At 38.3% G+C, this 20,360-nt stretch overlaps 1 protein-coding gene across 5 annotated transcripts in view; it reads right to left on the reverse strand.

The window, feature by feature from the left end:
* Positions 1 to 20,360, reverse strand: part of taf1 (TAF1 RNA polymerase II, TATA box binding protein (TBP)-associated factor) — a 107,720-nt gene that overhangs the window by 7,289 nt on the left and 80,071 nt on the right. For 4 of the 5 annotated variants that reach the window (XM_069893079.1, XM_069893082.1, XM_069893080.1 and 1 more), the window contains exons 32-39: positions 19,185 to 19,307; positions 18,989 to 19,081; positions 18,799 to 18,883; positions 9,024 to 9,091; positions 8,054 to 8,170; positions 5,460 to 5,591; positions 5,219 to 5,369; positions 1,519 to 1,696 (exon numbers count right to left, since the gene is read on the reverse strand). In XM_069893079.1, the coding sequence (XP_069749180.1) occupies positions 1,519 to 1,696; positions 5,219 to 5,369; positions 5,460 to 5,591; positions 8,054 to 8,170; positions 9,024 to 9,091; positions 18,799 to 18,883; positions 18,989 to 19,081; positions 19,185 to 19,307 (947 nt within the window). The remainder of the gene's footprint in view (positions 1 to 1,518; positions 1,697 to 5,218; positions 5,370 to 5,459; positions 5,592 to 8,053; positions 8,171 to 9,023; positions 9,092 to 18,798; positions 18,884 to 18,988; positions 19,082 to 19,184; positions 19,308 to 20,360) is intronic. The other variant, XM_069893081.1, reaches the window with a different exon arrangement.

Genomic DNA, 20,360 nt, shown 5'->3' on the forward strand with positions numbered 1-20,360 from the left:
AACATTATACAGCCAGCCATCTCTTCTTGTGTGGACCACAAAGGCTTTGAACAGGCTGAAGTCAGAACTCACAATCTATCTTCAAAATAGGGTTTCAAACAAGCTTCTAAAAGCCACTGCAGAAAACCAGCAGTCTCTCTCTCTCTCTCTCTCTCTCTGTCACACTCAGAGAAAAGCCTGTTTGACTCTCCCTGCTTGCAAAAATCACATGATCTTCCTAAAACAGCAAACTATCTTCAGACAGATTGTGGCATCGGACCCAATCTTCTGAGTCTGTTCATCTATTGCTTTCTAAAATAATAATCCATTACTCCACAGCATGTCCAATTAAAACCTACTTGTGAAGTCCTTCAGCAAAGCAGTTTCCATTGTCTTTACCAAGGCACTGGGAGCCTGGACAGTCTGGCTTGAGCAGAGCTCTGGCATTTTAAATGAGATCTGTGTTGTGAAGTGTTTATGTTTGTTTGTGACCTACACTAAAAAAACACAATTGATGTCCTTTAAAACATATCTATATACAAAATAAAATATAACAATCTGTCACGTGTAAGCTAAACATCTGCCTCTGGAGGGGTGAAGACTGCAGTCAGGACAACTGAAGCGAGTTCACTTAGGAGGTAAGTTGTCAGCACTTTGGCATGAGATGTTTCAGATGAGGGAAGCAGTCATAGGAAGGGTCAAGTCAAGTTTATTGTCATCTGACTGTACAAGTACAACCCAACTAAACAGCATTCTCTGGTCCTCGGTGCAAAACACGCAGATACACAACCAGACATAACGCACATCCAGACAAACTATACACATGTAGAACTTCATACATACAAATAAATAAAAATGGTTTTGTGAATAGGATGGGATCTGGTATCATCTTATTTGAGCACCATGAAGAGTTAACCATGGAGCAGCTACCTCTTTCATTACTCAAGTACACTCCAGTCCATTTGATGTCGGGAGAAACCTGTGAATGGTAGGGCCAAGTCCAGATAGTTGGGGTAAGTTATGGCTCTGTGAAGTTGAGTACACAGCAGTTCCTCAACTTCCTCTGGAACAGAAGTCTTGCCCTTAGGTCCTCAATTTTGTGCTCCAGAGATTATATATTAGTGAGAAGGATACTGGTGGGCAGGCTGGTGTGGGGGAAGGCAGACCTGAATTTCAGACTGGATCTCACTATGATAACCACGTTTTCAAACACAATGGTGCTGTGTTTATGACATTGTATGCTGGTAGCTTATTTCAATGTGATTTGCAAAAATCAACAACTTGTCTGAAGCTTACATCACAGCAAATGCCAGTTACTATGTTAAAGGCACATAGCAATTTAATTAAGTTTGTGTAAACACTTTTCAGATTGGGGAGGGGGAAAGGGCTAAAGGTAAGAAGCAAAAAAAGTTCTTAACATTAGAATCAAAGGTACCTGTAGCATTTCTAAATTAATTATCAAACTTGAAAAATTATTCATCAACCGAAGCAAATGAATCTTCAAATTGTAACTATTCCAGCATGTCCACATAATTTTACCTTATATTACTGTCTTCCATGATATGAGAAGTCTCACCACCATCTCCCTCATAAGACATCAGGCTTTCTTCATTTTCCATTCCCATGCGTGTGTTCTCGGGTATCAGATGGAGTTTTTTTGGTCGCATGGTAGTTGATTCAACCTCAGAATCACTGCCACTTTCACTGAGCTGAATGGCTGTATGAAACAATAAAAGTTTTGGATAAATTGGCAGTCTTATTGCCAAAGCAATAAAAATATTCATTAATATTCAGCAATATTGAAGTATTCAAGTCAAGCCCATGGCAGCAGGAGATAACTTAGCTGCGATTTAAGTATGTAACAGAAGGATATATGGATCAACTCAACTTACAAAGGTACAATTAAAAAAATACTAAAGTTTAAAATTGTTTCCCCTCGTGGTTAGTTTGCCAAAATGAACTTATCTGGCATCTACCAATCCCCATAGGATTGTCAGCAGATTGGAGATCCAAACAAAATAATCAGGATCCTTTTACTGATCATTCTGATCAGGAGGCTCCATTGAGAGAGATCAGGAAGCAGAGCTGAACATGTGAGTACAAAAGGAGGACAGGCTTTGGCAGAGTGGCCATTTGGAGAAGGGCTGATGTGAAGTCCAAGTGCTTTAGGCTTTAAGTGTGGGCTGTGGTGTATAGTAAACTTCCGCGAGGAGGATAAGCAACACCAAGGTAAGGTTGTTCATTTATTTTACTATTTCCAAAACTTTTCCTCAAAGCTTTTGGTCATGGTAGGTGAGCTCAGACCTAGGTCACACACCTCCTGCACAACATGGGAATGTAGGGATGCTGCTAGTTTCCCTGATAATGTGTGTGCAGGAAGTGTATCCAGCTGAAGCTGCGCTTGAATTCATTCTGATGCAGCAAAAGTGTTGTGGATAAAACATTTATTGAGTTGGTCACGCCACCAGTTTTAGGGGCCAAGGAAAGATAGGAAATGGGTGACCAATAGAACAGTAACAATATGTCATCTCCCTCCAAAATGAGTCTACCACTTCTGATATTGTTGGGGGACATTAATGATACTTTCCCCTGATAAGTCATCTAGATCATGACACCATAGATGGCTCTGCCACACAGAGGATAAAAACAAAGTATCAAAGCTATAGTGGTAGTGAATTCAACGGTAACGGGAATAGATAGGCACAAATGGGACTTCCAGATGGTGTGCTACCTCCCAGATGTAAGGCTCAGAGATGCCTCATAGTGGCTGCAGGGCATTTTGAAAGGGGGTGTTAAACAGCCAATTGTCATGGTGTATTTAGATACCAACAATATAGCAAAAAAAAGGATGAGAAAAAGGGGCACAACATACATCTGTAAAATATGAACAAAGCTTTTTTAATTCTCAATAAATATGTTTTGGAAAAAAAAACAGGATGAGGTCCTGCAAGATAAATTTTGGCAGCAAGGAAATAAATTAAAAACTAGGATTTCAAAGGTAGTAATCTCAAGATTACTGCTGGTACTATGTGCTAGTCAGGGTAGGAATGGCAGACCAAATGCAATGAATGTGTGATGAGCTGTGGTGTAGGAGAGAGGATTTCAGATTTCTGGGGCATTGGAACCAGTTCTAGGAGAAATGAGACCAGTACTAATTGGTCAGCCTCCACATGGGCAGGAGCAGGATCAAAGTCCAAAGGGGATTATTTGCTAGTACTGTTGGGAAGAGTTTAAACTAATATGGCAGGGAGGTGAGACTAGAATCTACTATAGATGAGACTAGAACAAGGAAAAGTACATTTACAATAGAGATAAGGTGGAACTGCTTTTCCCAGAGAGTAATAAATCTATGGAATTCTTTGCCCAAGGAAGCAGTAGAAGCGACCTCATTAACTCTATTTAAGACAAAGACAGATTATTGCATGGAGGGCAATTAAGGGTTATTGAGAAAAAGCAGTTAAGGTGGAGTCCACGGCCTTTATAAGATGAGTTGATCCATATACCCTTCTGTTACATACACTTTAATCGCAGCTGTTATTTCCTGATGCCATGGCCAGATCAGCCATGATCTTATTAAATAGTGGAACAGGCTGGATGGGCCAGATGGCCTATTTCTCATGTTTTTTTGACTTCTACTGAAAATAACCTCTTCCCATGAAGTGATCATTTTATCAATATTATCTGTGATATCAATTCAAAATTGGATATCAACAAACACTTGTACCATCTTAATTTTTTTTCTAAAAGAATCAAAAGTCCTCAAAAAATCAGAAACATTTCACTAAAATTATATTTCTTGTAGCATTTTCTAAAGTCATTGCTGCCTCTTGTTGTATTGGGGAAAGATATGTGTCCTCTATCCGAGAAATGAGTAATCAAAGGCACTTTTCATTTACCGCCTGTTAAGGTGTTGGATTTAAGAGCAAGGAGTGACTAACCCCATCTTCTGTGACACACCTACAGTACATGCAAGTTAAAAAGACATTGATGGTCTGAGAGTAAATGCCCTCTTTCCAAGCCACAAAGGTATCCATTGAAAGATATCTTGATTGAAACGTACAATTCTAAGGTGTTTTGACTGAGTGGATATTGAAGAGAGTGTTCCCAACAGTACTAGCAAAGAATTCCATCTGGAGAATCTGTCACTATTTAAAAAAAGAATTGCCCATTTAATACAATGAGCCAAACTTCTCTCAAGGCATCCGAATCTGGAAAGCTATCCCATAAAGGGCAGTGGAGCCAGGAATTGTTTTGATCAACAAGTGGGTGAAAGATTACAGTAGGTAAACAGTAATGGTTTTGGTCACAATCAGATCAAATATGATCTTATCAAAGAACAGAACAAGATCAAGGGGCCATGACTACCTCTTCTTCCTAATTCATCTATTCCTATCGATTTATGTGTGGCTGTCTTAGAAGCCTTCTTTAAATTCATCAGATTTTCGATTTAATCACCTTCTGTCATTTCTCTACCATTCTCTATGTTTTGCTCTTGATAAGCACCTGTAATTTTTTTTCTTTGAATAAGAAAGGCACGGAATGGGTCTATATCATCTTAGAGACTGGTTGACTATTTAATTTGATATGATCCACAAAGACTCACCTAAATTGAAGGACAAATATTTTACACTAACCTATGGAAAAGTAGAATTTATTTCTATTACCTAATTTGCAGGTTTGTAGGGAAAGATGTCAAATAACCCGGTAAAGTTTTGTAATGTTTCAAAACTCAAAACCCATGGGTCTGATGATCCATTACATTGTGATAATTGCCTGACAACAGTAGCATGAATTTAGCAATCTAAACAGGGCACTATAGCCTATTTTAATGTGTGACTTTAATTATTAAAATAAAAATCATAGTTAAAATCTTACTGTGTGGAAAATTTTCCTACGGTTCACTAAGTCTATGGCACCTATTTATATTAATTATGTTTTATTCGTCCATCATTCCCCATCAACTTTCAGATTCTACCACTCGCCTATACACAAAGAATAATTTATTGTCACCATTTAATCAAGCAGCTCCCAAATTTTTGGGATGTGGGAAGAAACTGGAGCACATACACAGTCACAGAGATAATGTGCAAACTCCACATGAACAGCATAAGAGATCAGGATCGAACCTAAGCTGCTGGAGCTGTGGGGCATCAGCTCCACTAGCTGCGCACGGTGCTAGTCCAAATGGTTGAATTAAATTGTCCAAACAGAAAGGAATAACAGGGAGCAACCTACTTACATGAGAATGGATTATCACCTTCTTCCTCTTCACTGTGATCTTCATCCTCTCCATCAGACATCAGTAAATCTTCATATAATACACTTGCCTGACGTTGTGGTATGGAGATCTCATCCTCATCTTCCATTTCACATACTCCCTCAGTTACTTCCTATCACAAAAATATATTGATGGATAAATCAGAAATGTACAAAATGCGATACGTCAGATTAAACATTTGAGAGTTATAATGAAATATTACATGCAGAGGATGGTAAAAGTCACTTGCTGGGGCAGGGGTTTTTGGTTTGCCATCATCGTCTTCCTCAAAACCTTCAACATCCACATCAGATTCCTCCTCACCTGTTCTTATGCGTCCCTCACGGCAATGTCCCTGAGTAACAAACACACTATGTGAAACTTGAAATAGTTTAAAGGAGTTTCAGCCAGGAAAGTCCTAGGATAAATCTCTGGTCAATGCAAAGGAAATCAAATTCATCCAGAGTAATGCAGTGAGTTCTACTTTTGGCCTTACCACGTGTGCTCTATTTTGAAAAAGTAACCCTTACAATTCTCTTCAGTGACCAATGCTATATTGTGGATGCGTACAAATGTTGAGACAGGGTCAAGATTGTGGATAGTTGTGACACATTTTGTTTGTGCCAAATAATACTCCTAATTAAAGAATCCAATGGGTGGATTCTCAAAATTAAACTTTATCCAAAATTACCTAGTAATCTATGAAAATCTGTGTTGTAACTTTTATTAAGGAAATTTAAAAGTCTGCAAATGTTAAATCAATTGGAAGTTGTAAACATGAGGCATTTCAAACCAAAAATGAAGTCCTTATTTCAATAGCCTGGCTTTACAAAGGTCTAAATTCAGCCCCAGAACTTATGACTGTCCTTCAAGGCTACCTGTTGTAAATATTTTAAATGTCTGTCTTAGAAATATCTAGTATATTTTTAGCCATTTTGAATCTATAGTAACATTAGTGAATGTACACTAAATTCAAACTATATTTTTTAAAATTTAGAGAATTGGCACAATAATAAGCCCTTCCGGCCCACGAGCCTGCTCCGCCCAAATACGCCCATTTGACTAATTAACCTAACCCTGTACATCTTTGGAACACAGGAGGAAATTGGAACATTTGGAGGAAACCAACACAGACAGAGAGAAAATGAACAAACTCAGATTGTGGATTTCCTCACATCTAGGCCACAATCACTGAAGACTGATACTCCACAATCTCCATCAGTAACAGAGCACCACAGCCCCCTGCTCTACTCACTTTACACCTTTGACTGCGTGGCTCAGTACAACAATGCTGACAATACTATAGTAATTGGGTTGTATAAAGGAAGGGGATGAGTCAGTATACAGGATGGAGATTGATTATGAAAACTTGGCTGAATGGTGCATCAACAATAATCTTGCACTCAATGTCACAAAAACTAAGGAGCTGATTGTTGACTTCAGGAAAGAAAAGCCAGAGGTACACAATCCAGTGATCAATGAGGGATCATAGTTGGAGAGGGAGAGCAAATTTAAGTTCTTGGTAATCACTATCTTGGATGATCTTTCCTGGACTCAACACACCAACAGCAGCGTGAAGAAAGCATGTCAGCATTTCTACTTCCTCGGGAGTTTGGTGTGATACCAGAAACCCTAGCAAATTTCTAAAGGGGTATGGTGGAAAGTGTGCTGACTGGCTGCATCATGGTCTGGAATACGAACACCAATACCCCTGAGTGTAAAGCCCTCCAAAAGGTAGTGGACACAGTCCAGGACATCACAGCCAAAACCCTCCTCACTATTGAGTACATCTACAGGGAGCACTGCTGTCGGAGAGCAGCAGCAATCATCAAAGATCCACACCATCCAGCAAACACTGTTCTTGCTGCTGCCATCAGCCAAGAAGTATAGGTGCCACAAGACTCACACCACCAGGTTCAGGAACAGCTGCTACCTCATCACCATCAGACTCCTCAACGACAAACTCAATCAGAGACTTATTTGACTCTTACTTATGCACTTTATTGATTTTATTTTTGTTCTCTCTTTATTCTACAGTCAGTTTGTTTACACTCATTATATGTTTACAGTTCTTTGTTTACATGTTTAAGCTATGTACAGTTTTTTTTTGCACTACCAATTAGTGGTAATTCTGCCATGCCTACAGCAAAAAGAATCTCAGGGTTGTATGTGATGTCATGTATGTACTCTGATAATAAATCTGAATCTGGTGTTGTAATAAATAGCATTGCACTAACCGCAACACTAATTGATTTTAATTCCAAATGGATATTACAATTGTATTTTAATATTCAGATTCTGTCTGATAATCAAGTTAAACACTATAAATAAAACTGAAGATTTTATCAAAGAACTGTTTTTCAATAAATATATCAAATGGCTGAGCAGTACTTCAAGATTGAAAAAGTGAATTATCAAAGATCAACATAATGTCCATTATCAAACTGCTATTTTTTTAAAAAATGGCTTGGTTTTACTCTTTTTTGCAGAACTATCAGATTTCAAATTAATGGACAGAACTGGAATGAGATCTATTTCTTCAAGTGTCAGAATTTAAGATATTGGGGGAAATCTCAAATTTTCTGAAAAGTAGCAGAATTGCAAAAGCAAAAATGATTGCAAATGTAAGGCTATCTGGAAAGCTAAAGCACCAAGAATGTTCATTGCCTTGACCTTGGCATGAAAATAGTAACATATTGTGAAAGAATGAAAGTGAAGTTGAGAGAAACATTTAGTATTTTGACTCACAAAATAACCTTGGCAAGAGTATAAATCAATTAAAAACACAAATATACGATGACATGTATTAGGACTGACCTGAGGAGTGTGAGGCCCTGGGGTCAGGGGATCAAGACCATCAAATTCTGCAGCATCAAGAGCAGCCTCCTTGGCAGAAGCAATATCCTTTTCCAGTTGAGTCAAATGCTCATCGTACTATTTTTAAAAAAGAGAAAAAACAAAATTTAAAAAACTGGAATGACCAAAGATAAATTTAAGCTCTATGAACTGTTTTCACTAAAATTTTATCTACAATCATTCCACATATCATGCGACCTCCACTTGAAAAGACTGCTACTAAATTATTATGTCAGCTAAAAGGTTCTCAACTTTTGCTAATGTTGACTGTTCCAATTGTATATCAGAGTCAGAGATTTAATGATATAAGGTGAAATCAGTGTCTTCTCATTGCCATGCATGTTTTGATCTTTTGAGATATGCTTATTTCATAAATAAGATATCATAGTGAATTTTGACAATTTTATATGGATTCATATAAATGATTACTTTTAAAAAAAATTGTTCCAAGGCTGCAGAAAACTCAATTCTATAAAAATATTGTAATCTTTCTTGTATTGTGCAATAAAAGTAGAAAAGTTGATTTGTACATTGATTAGGCCATTAAAAAAAAGGTCTTCATTGAAATGCCTACTAATGAATATTGTTTTGATTCAAGAATCTGATCTGGCCATTTAGTTGACCAAAAAGGTATCTCAATGCCTTTGAAACTGTGCCTTATGGGAAATATTTAGGTTGCAGGGGAAGAGTCTGGGATACTATTAAATAACAAATCACAAGAATACAATTTGTAAAGAGAAAAATAAATAAATAAGCAAAAAGCACAAACTACCGATAAACTTCAACCATTAGACAATGATTTAAAGGTTTTTTTTAAAATAAAGATCCTTTAAAAAACCTATTCAAAAAATTCACTGATTTTTACTCTATTCAGTTACATACTGTTAAATTGAACTCAAGCTTCAAATTAAAATTTTTTGAAGATTTCTACCTCAGCCAAAGTCTGATGACAGACATTCACAATCTCCTGGCCAGTTTTCGTATATGGACTATCTGTGCCTGCAAGTGAAAATTTTACTGTTAGTTCTTGAACAAGCAACTCATCACTGGTTTGCTTCAGACAATCACATACTCTGGCTATGGTTTCATTATTAAGCATGTAATTCAACCGCATGAACAAAAAATAGAAAAGATTAAGTTGTTGACACTGAGTGATGCAGCATGGAAACAGCCATTAAGCACCCATTATTACTTCAGTCTTGTCAGGAAGTGGCTCCATCAGCAATACCACTGTGTTATCTGCTATTCTTTTCAATTTGGCACAGTGGTGCAGCTCTAAAAATGTGTTGTCTCCTCATCATGCTAAGATTCTTTCTAGTAAAGGATGTGAATATTTACAGTATATGATAAATGATCAGTGTTTTTCCATAAAGGTGCAGATGATAAATTGATCTTAAACTTTCAGTTTGGCCTTTGTAGTGGTTTCAAATCTCATGTATTTTGAGATTCATGACCAGAAGATCATGAAGCTCACAAGTAGCTTTATTATGTTTAACATTTTGATAATTGTTGTTTGTAAAATGAAAATACAACCAGGTTGTTAGAATTTGCAAATGAAAAAAAATTAAAATGTTTGAAATACATAGCAGATAAGAGTAGCAGTTGTGGAAAGAAAAGGTGAATGTTTCTGATTGAAAACCCCTTCGTGAGAACTGAGAAAACATGTTAAATCACAGAAGATGCCATGGAATTAGTTACAGTGGACATCCAGAAAATGGGTTAATGTGGGCAGGTAAAGAAAGAAGATGAACAAAAGAAATGGAACTGAACCAATATATGATGACCCATGGCAGAACTGGCTAGTTCTAGCACAGACAAAGAAAAACATATTGCCTTGTAACATAACATGTTGAGTATGGAATATGAGTATCCCCAGTTGAAAAATAAGGTCATGTTTCCCAAGCTTATGTGTGTCTTCTTAAAGCAGTGCAGGAGGCCAAGGGTAGTTGAATATTAAATGTAGGTGTGCCACAAAACACTATCATTTGGTTTCTTCAACTTAGAGAAGACCATATCGTGAGCACTCGGACTTAAGTGATTTGATTTTTTTTCCTCTCTCCCCCATTTCTAAGGGACGTTGATCTAAAACAGTGGTTTTCAAACTGCCCCCCTTGACTCAAATTCTGCCTTAAGCAATTCCTATGCCATAGGTGCTCTGTGATTAGTTAAGGATTACTTAAGGTGGTATGTGAGTGGGAAGGGAAGGTTGAATCATTGCTTTAGACCTAATTATTACTGAAATATTTGGCCTGAATAAATATTGTCAATGGCTCATTTCCTTTGGAGTTATGAAACTGTGCATATAACAAATCAATTAGGTACAATTAAAACAGTGGTTTTCAAACTTCTTCTTTCCACCCACATACCACCTTAAGCAATCCCTTACTAATCACAGAGCACCTATGGCATAGGGAATATGCAAGTGGAAAGAAAAAGGTTGTGAATCACTGCCCTAGAGTTCTCCATGTTCACCCCTCCTAGCTTCATCTCTTTTTTTAAAACTTGTCTGCTTCCACACATCATTTAATCATCTGCCGTCCTCCAACTCTAACCCTCCTCTACCTGGATCTTTCTGTTCATTAAATGTCACCCCTATTCTTCAGGTCACCTCCCATTCCATCTAAACCCTTCCCCCTTCTCTTTCCATCAGCCTTCTTTCCTCTCAGAAACTGATGCAGGGTTTTGACTGAAATATCAGCAAATCCTTCCCCACACAAATTATGCTCAACAGTTCTTTTTTTTTGCTCCAGATTCTAGTATTTGTATTCTCTTATGTCTCTCTTAAACACAACATCTCTAGGAAGAATTGGTATCTTTAATCCCTTCAAGTTTGCACAAAATACATTTTTGAAAGTTTTGCAATTCTACCAAAGCTAGTCTAAAACTTGATTTTGTATGATAATAGAGGTCAAATACAGACAAGTTCACCTTAATAAGCAAAGGATATAGCAATTAAAATCAGAAAGAACCAATTATTTTTTCCCCCCTGTATTCTTGTTACTTAGGTTCAGCATAAAATATTTTGTACTGAGACCATTTTTATTGATTTTCTGGCAAGTTTTCTTCATTGAATATAAATTAAATAAACCAAGAACAATTTGTCTGAATAGACAATAGCAAGTCACTCTTGCCCTTGGGCAGTAGTAATGCTACATGCCTACTGGAAGCATCAATGGTTGTTGCCCATCGACCATCCAGAAATGACAAGCAATCCATCTCCATGTATGGAAACAGTTACTCCCTATTGTTGGCACTGTGTTGGCTTGTTAGTGTGTCTGCTGATTCAATTCTTGTTCTTATCCCCTCCCACCATCATCGTACCCCCAAACCCACTGCAGTTTGCAGCAGTTTCGCTTGCCTCCAAAAAGTAACAGAAGGGGATGTCTCGGGTTTTAGCTAGAAGTTGTCATGGTGAATGGATATTGGTTGAAATTATGAATGCCTTCACTATTTATCCCTCTGCACATGATGCATGTACTTACTCTTGAAGAGCATCATGTGTCTTTTCTTACAAAATGGCTAAAAATAGATTTCCCTATATGGTCATCCACCCATAAAATTGTAAATAGGGAGCAACATAATGGAGACCCCACATCGTTAATTTTTCTCCAATTTGGTTTTCAACTGAAAATACAAAAAGTACCTGATCTATGTACTTATCAGTAGATATAAAGTAAAATTTCACTTTCAGACCACAAATCAGTTTATTTGGCACCTTAATCCAGTTAAGTTTAAAGATCAAATTTTGCTTTACAGCCATATATTATAATTTCTCTTTTTTTTGGTTGAATAAAGGTACTTCATGGCTTTCACACTGAAATTGCCACATTTCTTTTATGTTTTTATGTAACCAGCAAAGATCTTGAGTGAAGTTTTTTAAATTGCTTTGGCTGTAATTTGGGAAAGCACAGTGCAAAACATTTCAATGGCACAAGATTTTGCAAGTCCAGAACACTTGCGTGGGAGTCTTGCAGCTGATGGCAAGGCCAAAGTCAGGAATTGTGAAGCCCACAATAAAAAATATTCTTCCAAGCTTAGAACATAAGATAATGGTCAATAAAAGTTACCATAATTCATGGCCTAACTCTGAAGGTTGTCATAGCCCAAGAGTGGTAGTGGGGACAAGCTTCCACTGCTACACAAATGCTCTGCATGGCAAGCGTCTCGAACAGCTTCTTACAACCAAGTTCAGCTCCTGGTCTTTGTATGTGGCATAGTTCTTATGCCCTGCAGAGCTGTGCTCATTACTGCCACTCCACGTCTGGCCAGAAAATTACTGCACTGGCTTCTTCATTAAACATTGAAGCAGGCTGAATAATAACAAGATGAAAATTCTGACTGCCCCTTTTCCTCACTGCCCCCTTTTCCCTGACTGCCCCCTTGGATCCTTCCCCCACCAACAGTGGGGCGGCAATGCCCACTTTAGGAATCACTACTTTAGACTGTCATTAGCAATAGAGGGGGTCCCACTGCATGGGCAACAGACAGATCTTATCAACTCTGCCCTGGCTTGCGCCTTGGAGATGCAACTGAGGACAAAAATGGAAGGTTAAGAAAAATGAATGTGTGGCTGAGGGGCTGGTGTAAAGGACAGGATTTTGGCTTCTTGGATCATTGGAATCTCTTTTGGGGAAGGCATGACCTCTACAAGAAGGATGGGTTACACCTAAACCCAAAAGGGGTCAATATATTGGCAGCTAGGTTTGGTACAGCCGTCGGGTGTGGTTTAAACTAATTTGGCAGGGGGGTGGGAACCTGTATGATAGGGCAAAGGACAGAAAAGATAAAACAGGAAAAGTTAGGTTAGGCAGCGAAAGTAAAAAAATCAGAAAGAGCAAGGAGGGTGAAAAAAGCAAATCTGAAGGCTTTATATCTTAATGCAAGAAGCATTCGGAACAAGGTAGATGAATTAGCTGTGGAAATTGAGATAAACAAATATGATTTGATTGGGATTACAGAAACATGGCTGCAGGGTGGGCAAGCCTGGGAACTTAACATCCCGGGGTATACGATATTTAGGAGGGATCGGCAAGAAAGTAAAGGGGGTGGGGTAGTATTGATGGTGAGAGAAGGGACCGACACGATTGACAGAAAGGATATCAACTCGGAAGATGCGGAATCTATATGGGTAGAACTGAGGAATAGCAAGGGGCGGAAAACGTTAGTGGGGGTGGTATATAGGCCTCCAAATAGTAGTGTAGAGGTGAGGGAAGGCATTAAAAGAGAAATTAGAAAAGCGTGCAATAAGGGAACAGCTGTCATCATGGGAGACTTTAATTTGCATATAGATTGGACTAGCCAAATTAGTAAAAATACTGAGGAGGAGAAATTCCTTGAATGTTTACGGGACGGTTATCTAGACCAATATGTCGAGGAACCAACTCGGGAGCAGGCCATTTTAGATTGGGTATTATGCAATGATAAGGGGCTAATCAACAATCTTGTTGTACGAGGCCCTTTGGGTAGGAGCGATCACAATATGATCGAATTCTCACTGGACATGGAGAGTGATGAAATTAAAACCGAGACTAAGGTTCTGAATTTAAATAAAGGGAATTATGATGGTATGAGACGGGAGTTGAGTAAGATTGATTGGGTGGTGTTTATGGGGGGTTGACAGTCGATAGACAATGGAAAGCATTCACAGATCTAATGGAGAAATTGCAAAAATCGTTCATACCGGTTTGGCATAAAAATAAACCAAAAAAGGTGACTCAACCGTGGATAACAAGGGAAATTAGAGACAGCATTAGGTCCAAAGAGAGAGCATATCAATTGGCCAAAAAAAGTACCACAACCGAAGACTGGGAGCAGTTCAAGATGCACCAAAGGAGGACAAAGGGATTAAGAGAGCAAAAATAAATTACGAAAGTAAGCTTGCGGCAAATATAAAAACCGACTGCCAAAGCTTTTATAAATATGTCAAGAGGAAAAGATTGGTGAAATCCAGAGTAGGTCCTTTGCAGTCGGAATCAGGGAAATATATAATGGGGAATAAGGAAATGGCAGACCAATTAAATTCTTCCTTTAGTTCTGTTTTTACAAGAGAGGATACAAATAACCTCCCAAGGATGTTGGGAAACATAGAGACTAATGCAAGGGAGGAACTGAAAGAAATCAGTATCTCTAAGGACATGGTCTTGGGGAAATTGATGGGATTGAAGGCAGATAAATCCCAAGGGCCTGATAATCTACATCCTAGGGTACTTAAGGAAGTGGCCATTCAGATAGCAGATGCTTTAAGAATTATTTTCCAGAACTCGATAGACTCAGGATCAATACCCATGGATTGGAGGGTATTTAAAAAGGGGGGGTACAGAAAAAGCGGGGAATTATAGGCCAGTGAGCCTTACATCAGTAGTGGGCAAAATGATGGAATCCATTATTAAGGATGTAATAGCGGAGCATATGACTAGCAGAGAAGGGATCGGTCGAAGTCAACATGGATTTACAAAAGGTAAATCGTGCTTGACAAATCTATTGGAATTCTTTGAGATGGTGACAGGTAAAATAGATGGGGGAGAGCCAGTGGATGAGGTGTACCTGGACTTCAAAAAGGCCTTCGATAAGGTCCCGCATAAATGACTGGCTTCCAAAATCAAGGCTCATGGGATTGGGGGCAAAGTATTGATGTGGATTGAGAACTGGCTGGCAGGTAGAAGACAGAGAGTTGGGATAAATGGCTCGTTTTCTGAGTGGCAGGCGGTGACCAGTGGGATGCCACAGGGATCTGTACTGGGACCCCAGCTGTTCACAATTTACATTAATGATCTGGATGAGGGGATTGGATGTAATATCTCCAAATTTGCAGATGACACTAAGCTAGGAGGGGTTGTGTGCACGGAAGAGGGGGTCAGGAAGCTCCAGTGTGATTTGGATAAATTGAGGGACTGGGCAGATATATGGCAAATGCACTACAATGTGGATAAATGTGAGGATATCCACTTTGGTAATACAAACCGGAGAGCAGATTACTATTTGAATGGCAATAGATTAAGAGATGGGGAAGTGCAGAGAGACCTAGGGGTACTTGTACACCAGTCTCTGAAGGCGAGCATGCAGGTACAGCAGGCGGTTAAAAAGGCAAATGGTATGTTGGCCTTCATATCAAGAGGGTTTGAGTCTAGGAACAAGGATACCTTACTGCAGCTGTACAGGGCCTTGGTGAGACCCCACCTGGAGTATTGTGTGCAGTTTTGGTCACCTTATCTAAGGAAGGATGTTCTTGCAATGGAGGGAGTGCAGAGGCGATTCACCAGGCTGATACCTGGAATGGCAGGAATGACTTATGAGGAAAGATTGAGCAAATTGGGATTGTACTCGCTGGAGTTTAGAAGATTGAGAGGGGATCTCAGAGACATATAAAATTCTGGCAGGACTTGTCAGAATGGATGCAGATGGGATGTTTCCAATGATGGGAAAATTCAGAACCCGGGGCCATGGTTTGAGGATAATAGGCAAACCATTTAGGACCAAGATGAGGAGGAATTTCTTTACCCAGAGGGTGGTGAATCTGTGGAATTCATTGCCACAGAGGGCAGTAGAGGCAGGTTCATTAAATCTATTTAAGAGGGAATTAGATCTATTTCTTCAGTATAAGGGTATTAAAGGTTACGGAGAGAAGGCGGGGATGGGGTGCTGAACTTTAAGATCAGCCATGATCTCGTTGAAAGGCGGAGCAGGCTTGAAGGGTCTAATGACCTACTCCTGCTCCTATCTTCTATGTTTACTCTAGCTACCAGAGGCACAGTATCCATGGTTGACCACGACTGAAGGAGGCCACATAATTTATGGCCTCCAATAGCTGAATTAAAAAATCCCAATGTCATTTTCAAATGAGTAAACTATCAAAACGTTAACATTTATTACCTGTTGGAATTATTCACATTTGGATAGGGTCGTGAAGAAGGCATTTAGTATGTTGGCTTTCATAAATCAGTGTATAGAATACAGAAGTTGGGATGTTATGTTGAAATTATATAAGGAATTGGTGAGGCCAAATTTGGAATACAGTGTGCAGTTTTGGTCACCAAATAACAGGAAGGATATAAACAGTATAGAGAGAGTGCAGAGGAGATTTACAAGAATATTGCCAGGGTTTCAGGGTTTGAAATACAGGGCAAGGTTGAACAAGCTGGGACTTTAAGGATGAGGGGCGAGATGAACTACTTTTCCCAGAGAGTAATGAGCCTGAAGAATTCACACCCCCAGGACACAGAAGCTGCTTCATAATAAAATATATTTTAAGATCTTTGCATATATGGGGAATTGAGGGTGATGGGGGAAAAGGTAGGTAGGCACAACTGAGTTTAAGGTTGAAGGGTGATTTGATAGAGGCATTCAAAATTATAAGGGGAAAAGATAGAGTCAATGTGGATAGGCTTTTTCCACTGAGAGTTGGGGAGATTTAAACAAGAGGATATGGATTGAGATTAAAAGGCAAAAAGTTTAAGGGAAACATAAGGGGGAAATTTCTTCACAGAGGGTGGTGGTGATATGGTGGTGGAAGCGAAATCGATGTTAATATTCAAGGAAAGGTTGGATAGGTATATGAACGGGAGAGGTGTGGAGGTTTATGGGCCAAATGCAGGTCAGTGGTACTAGATGGGAGAAGATGTTTGGCATGGACTTGTAGGGCCAAACTGGCCTGTTTCTATGCTGTAAAAGGTTATATGGTTAAAATTACGACAAATGTTAAAGAGTTGAGTGTACTATGATAAATTCCTCCTCATAATTTTTAGTTTTATTATTTGGTCAATCATCTTTTATGCAAGACAAAGCTCAATGAATCAGTTTGTTGGAAGTCAATTTTGCACAAGAATTCAGCTTCAATTAAGCTCATCCCATGAAGCTTAACTGCATTGAATAATCCAATGCTTATGTCAGTGTTATTCTTTTTTTTCATCATTTTGAAGATGTCAATTAAATTTTTTTTAATCACACTTCTTTAGTGAAAATAAATCATGGTTCTTCACTCAATTCTTACCAAAAACAGAACAACCAGGTCCCCATAAACTGATAGTGCTAGACTAATTCACTTTGATTTGTAATCCATTCCCTTTATGACTCACTTCAACATCTGATTTGACAGCCTTAGTTCTGTGATAATTTTGCCTCTGGAGCAGGGTTCAGACATCACAGAAAATGCATTCTGATAGCAATGTTGCATGGTCAGACATGCTGTCTAAGGATTGTTAACTAAACCCCCAGACTCCCTCAAGTAAATTTAAAAGATTTTTACATTTAAAAAATAAATTTAGATATGCAGCACAGTATATTGGCCCATGAGCCTATGCACCCAATTAACCTAAATTTCCTAGTATGTTTCGAACAATGGAGGAAACTGGAGCCCCCGGGAAAACATACCTACTTCTTACAGAGCATGGTATTTGAACCCTGGTCCTGATCACTGACACCATAACAGCATTGCGCTAACCATGCTGCCCAATTATCTCTTGAAGATCTCATGGATTTTTTTTAGGCTGTGGAAATGTCTTGAATACTACTGATTCCTCCACAAATAAAGTGTATATATAGTTTATCTTATTCACATATTGGAGGATCTTGCTTTGTACAAATAAAGTAATGTGTTTCCCTGAATAAGACATGAAGATAAACTTGACAAGATGTTCTTAATGACAAAATCAATCATTTGAATTAAAAACAGTAAAGACACAAAAACCTGGATCAGGCAACATTTTTGGATAGAGGAACATTTTTAACTTGAGGATGAAAATCCTCCACAGATCTGAGAAAGAGAGAAATGTTCAACTTGCAGTGAGGATGTGCGAGGACAATGGGAATATATGCGATTGCTTAAGAACATAAGAAATAAAAGCAGAAGTTGGCCATCTGGCCTGTCATTCCTGTTCCGCCACTTACTAAGATCATGGCTGATATGGCCATGGACTCAGTAGTGCCTACCTACCTTTTCCCCCATCACCCTCAATTCCCCAAACATGCAAAAATCTAAAATATATTTTATTATGAAGCAGCTTCTGCATCCTGGGGGTGAGGATTCTTCAGGCTCATTTCTCTCTGGGGAAAGTAGTTCATCTTAGTCCTAAATCTACTTCCCCTAATTTTCCGTGTGCGATCGTCTGAAGTTCTCCATCTTCACAAACTGTAGCTTCTCCTTTACTACCATCAACATGACCCTAAATCTGCATATCCTCCATTACCCATACACCTGCCCGGGATAAAAGAGAGGAAAAGAATTGACTGGGGGAAGAGTGGTGGGTATCAATTCTCACCATTCCTCTCATCATATCCAGTTAATGCCTTTTGCCTGTGGGCCTGTACTCCTCCCCCTCCCATTCTTCACCAGCCTTTTAATAAAGGTCCCTTGTCTCCTTTTTATTCATAATTTGAAGAAAGGCTCAGGCCTGAAACGCCCGTCATATATTTTTATCTCCGATGGACACTGCAACTCCTGCTGAGTTCCTCCAGCTTTTCTGTGTTTTTACTCGCTGCATTTTTTCTCCATTTTGCAATCATTGTTGTTCACAATCATGTTTGTTACAGGACTGTTTGCAAACTGCCATTTTTTTGATTAATTTAATCCCCTTTCATTCCCTCTAGAATCCAGACCTCCAGTTACATCCAGACTAGAAAACAGATACCAAAAATGTATTTTTTATAATTAACAAATCTGATTACTGATATAGTGATGAGATTGTGGCGAGAAGACTGGCCACTAATTTTACCATTATATTTGATGCTGTTCGACAAAATAAGTTCCACATCCTGCAGGAAAGCTTCACGATTCTGATACTTGTGTTTGGAAATATTCTGTAATGCCAAAAACATGGAAATATTAAAATACAAAGTAAAAGAGAAAAGCGAATAAGAAATTTCATGTGGATACTTACAACACCTTCGATTTAATTTTCTTACCTTTCTCACTGTTTCAAGGTCCATTGGATTTGTAATTACTTTGTAATAATCAGGAACAAATTTCTTATTAACAGGATGATGGAAAGGCCAGGACTAACAGATGAGAGGAAAATTGTTAACAAAACATGTCATAACAACTCTCATAATCCTTGCTGAATTCATTAATTGCAAAAGACAAATAGACTGTCTGACTTACATCTGCCACAGCCATCATCTTTTGAGTGACAATGTTATCCAGTATGAAGGAGAAAGCAACCTGGTCATCATCATCCAGAAGAGGATTGATGGCTTTCTCCAGGCGGGCCAGCTTATCTTCTTTCTAATAAAAGTAATTGTATTTTTTAACATTATAATAAAGAAGACCTCGCAGATGGAGGGCATCACATTACAAAGCAGGTGAATAAAACTTCAAATTTTAAAGTGAGTGTTAGGTATTAGAGACAGAAATTTGAATCCCTGACTCAAGTGCTATTCATATATTTTCTTTATTCAAGCCACTGAGGGAAATGAAGCGAGGCAGAGGCCACACTCATGTTCAAACAAATTCAGGCAACTGTGTCAGACATTTGAGGATGACATTATTGTGGCAGCATTAAACAAGTCCAACAATGTCATGCAAATAGACAGTCCTCTCTGTCCCATCAGGTAAATGTAGAAAAAAAAATGGTACAATTTTTCTGAGTTGTAGATCAATATTTATCCTTATCCAACATTGGTAAAATTAATTCGCTATAAATGACGGCTCTTATTCAGATAAGCTGGTAGCCATTTTAATGGTGATTACACATCTTGGAGAATGTGCAAATGAGCTGGTAGCCATTTTAATGGTGATAACACTTCATGGAGAATGTGCAAATGAGCTTGTAGTCATTTTAATGGTGATAACATTTCATGGAGAATGTGCAAATGAGCTGGTAGCCATTTTAAATGGTGATTACACTTCTTGGAGAATGTGCAGATGAGTTGTTCCGTACCTGGAAAAATCTTGTTCAATTTGATTCTCTTCTGTTATTAAAGAACAGTTTTTATAATGCCTTTGACATATTCATAGAATGCTCTCATGTACAAGAAAAATATTTTGAAATGACACCTGCTTAATGGAAAAGATTCCTTTGGAAAATTAATACACGGAATACTTATTTCTTATTTTCTATGTACTTCAAATCTCACCTCACATTCTTTTATATATTTTAGCATTCTGATTTATTTTAAATAGAACAAGTGGAAACAAAAACTTGATTTGTAATATGAAAATGATACAAAATAACCCAAAAGCAAAATGTTGCAGATGCAGTAAATCTAAAATAAAACCAGATTATACTAGAAATAGAAATTTAGGCAGCATCTATAAAGAGAGAAAAACAAAATTAAA

The sequence above is a fragment of the Narcine bancroftii genome, chromosome 8, assembly GCF_036971445.1.
Source record: "Narcine bancroftii isolate sNarBan1 chromosome 8, sNarBan1.hap1, whole genome shotgun sequence".
Lineage (NCBI taxonomy): Eukaryota > Metazoa > Chordata > Chondrichthyes > Torpediniformes > Narcinidae > Narcine > Narcine bancroftii.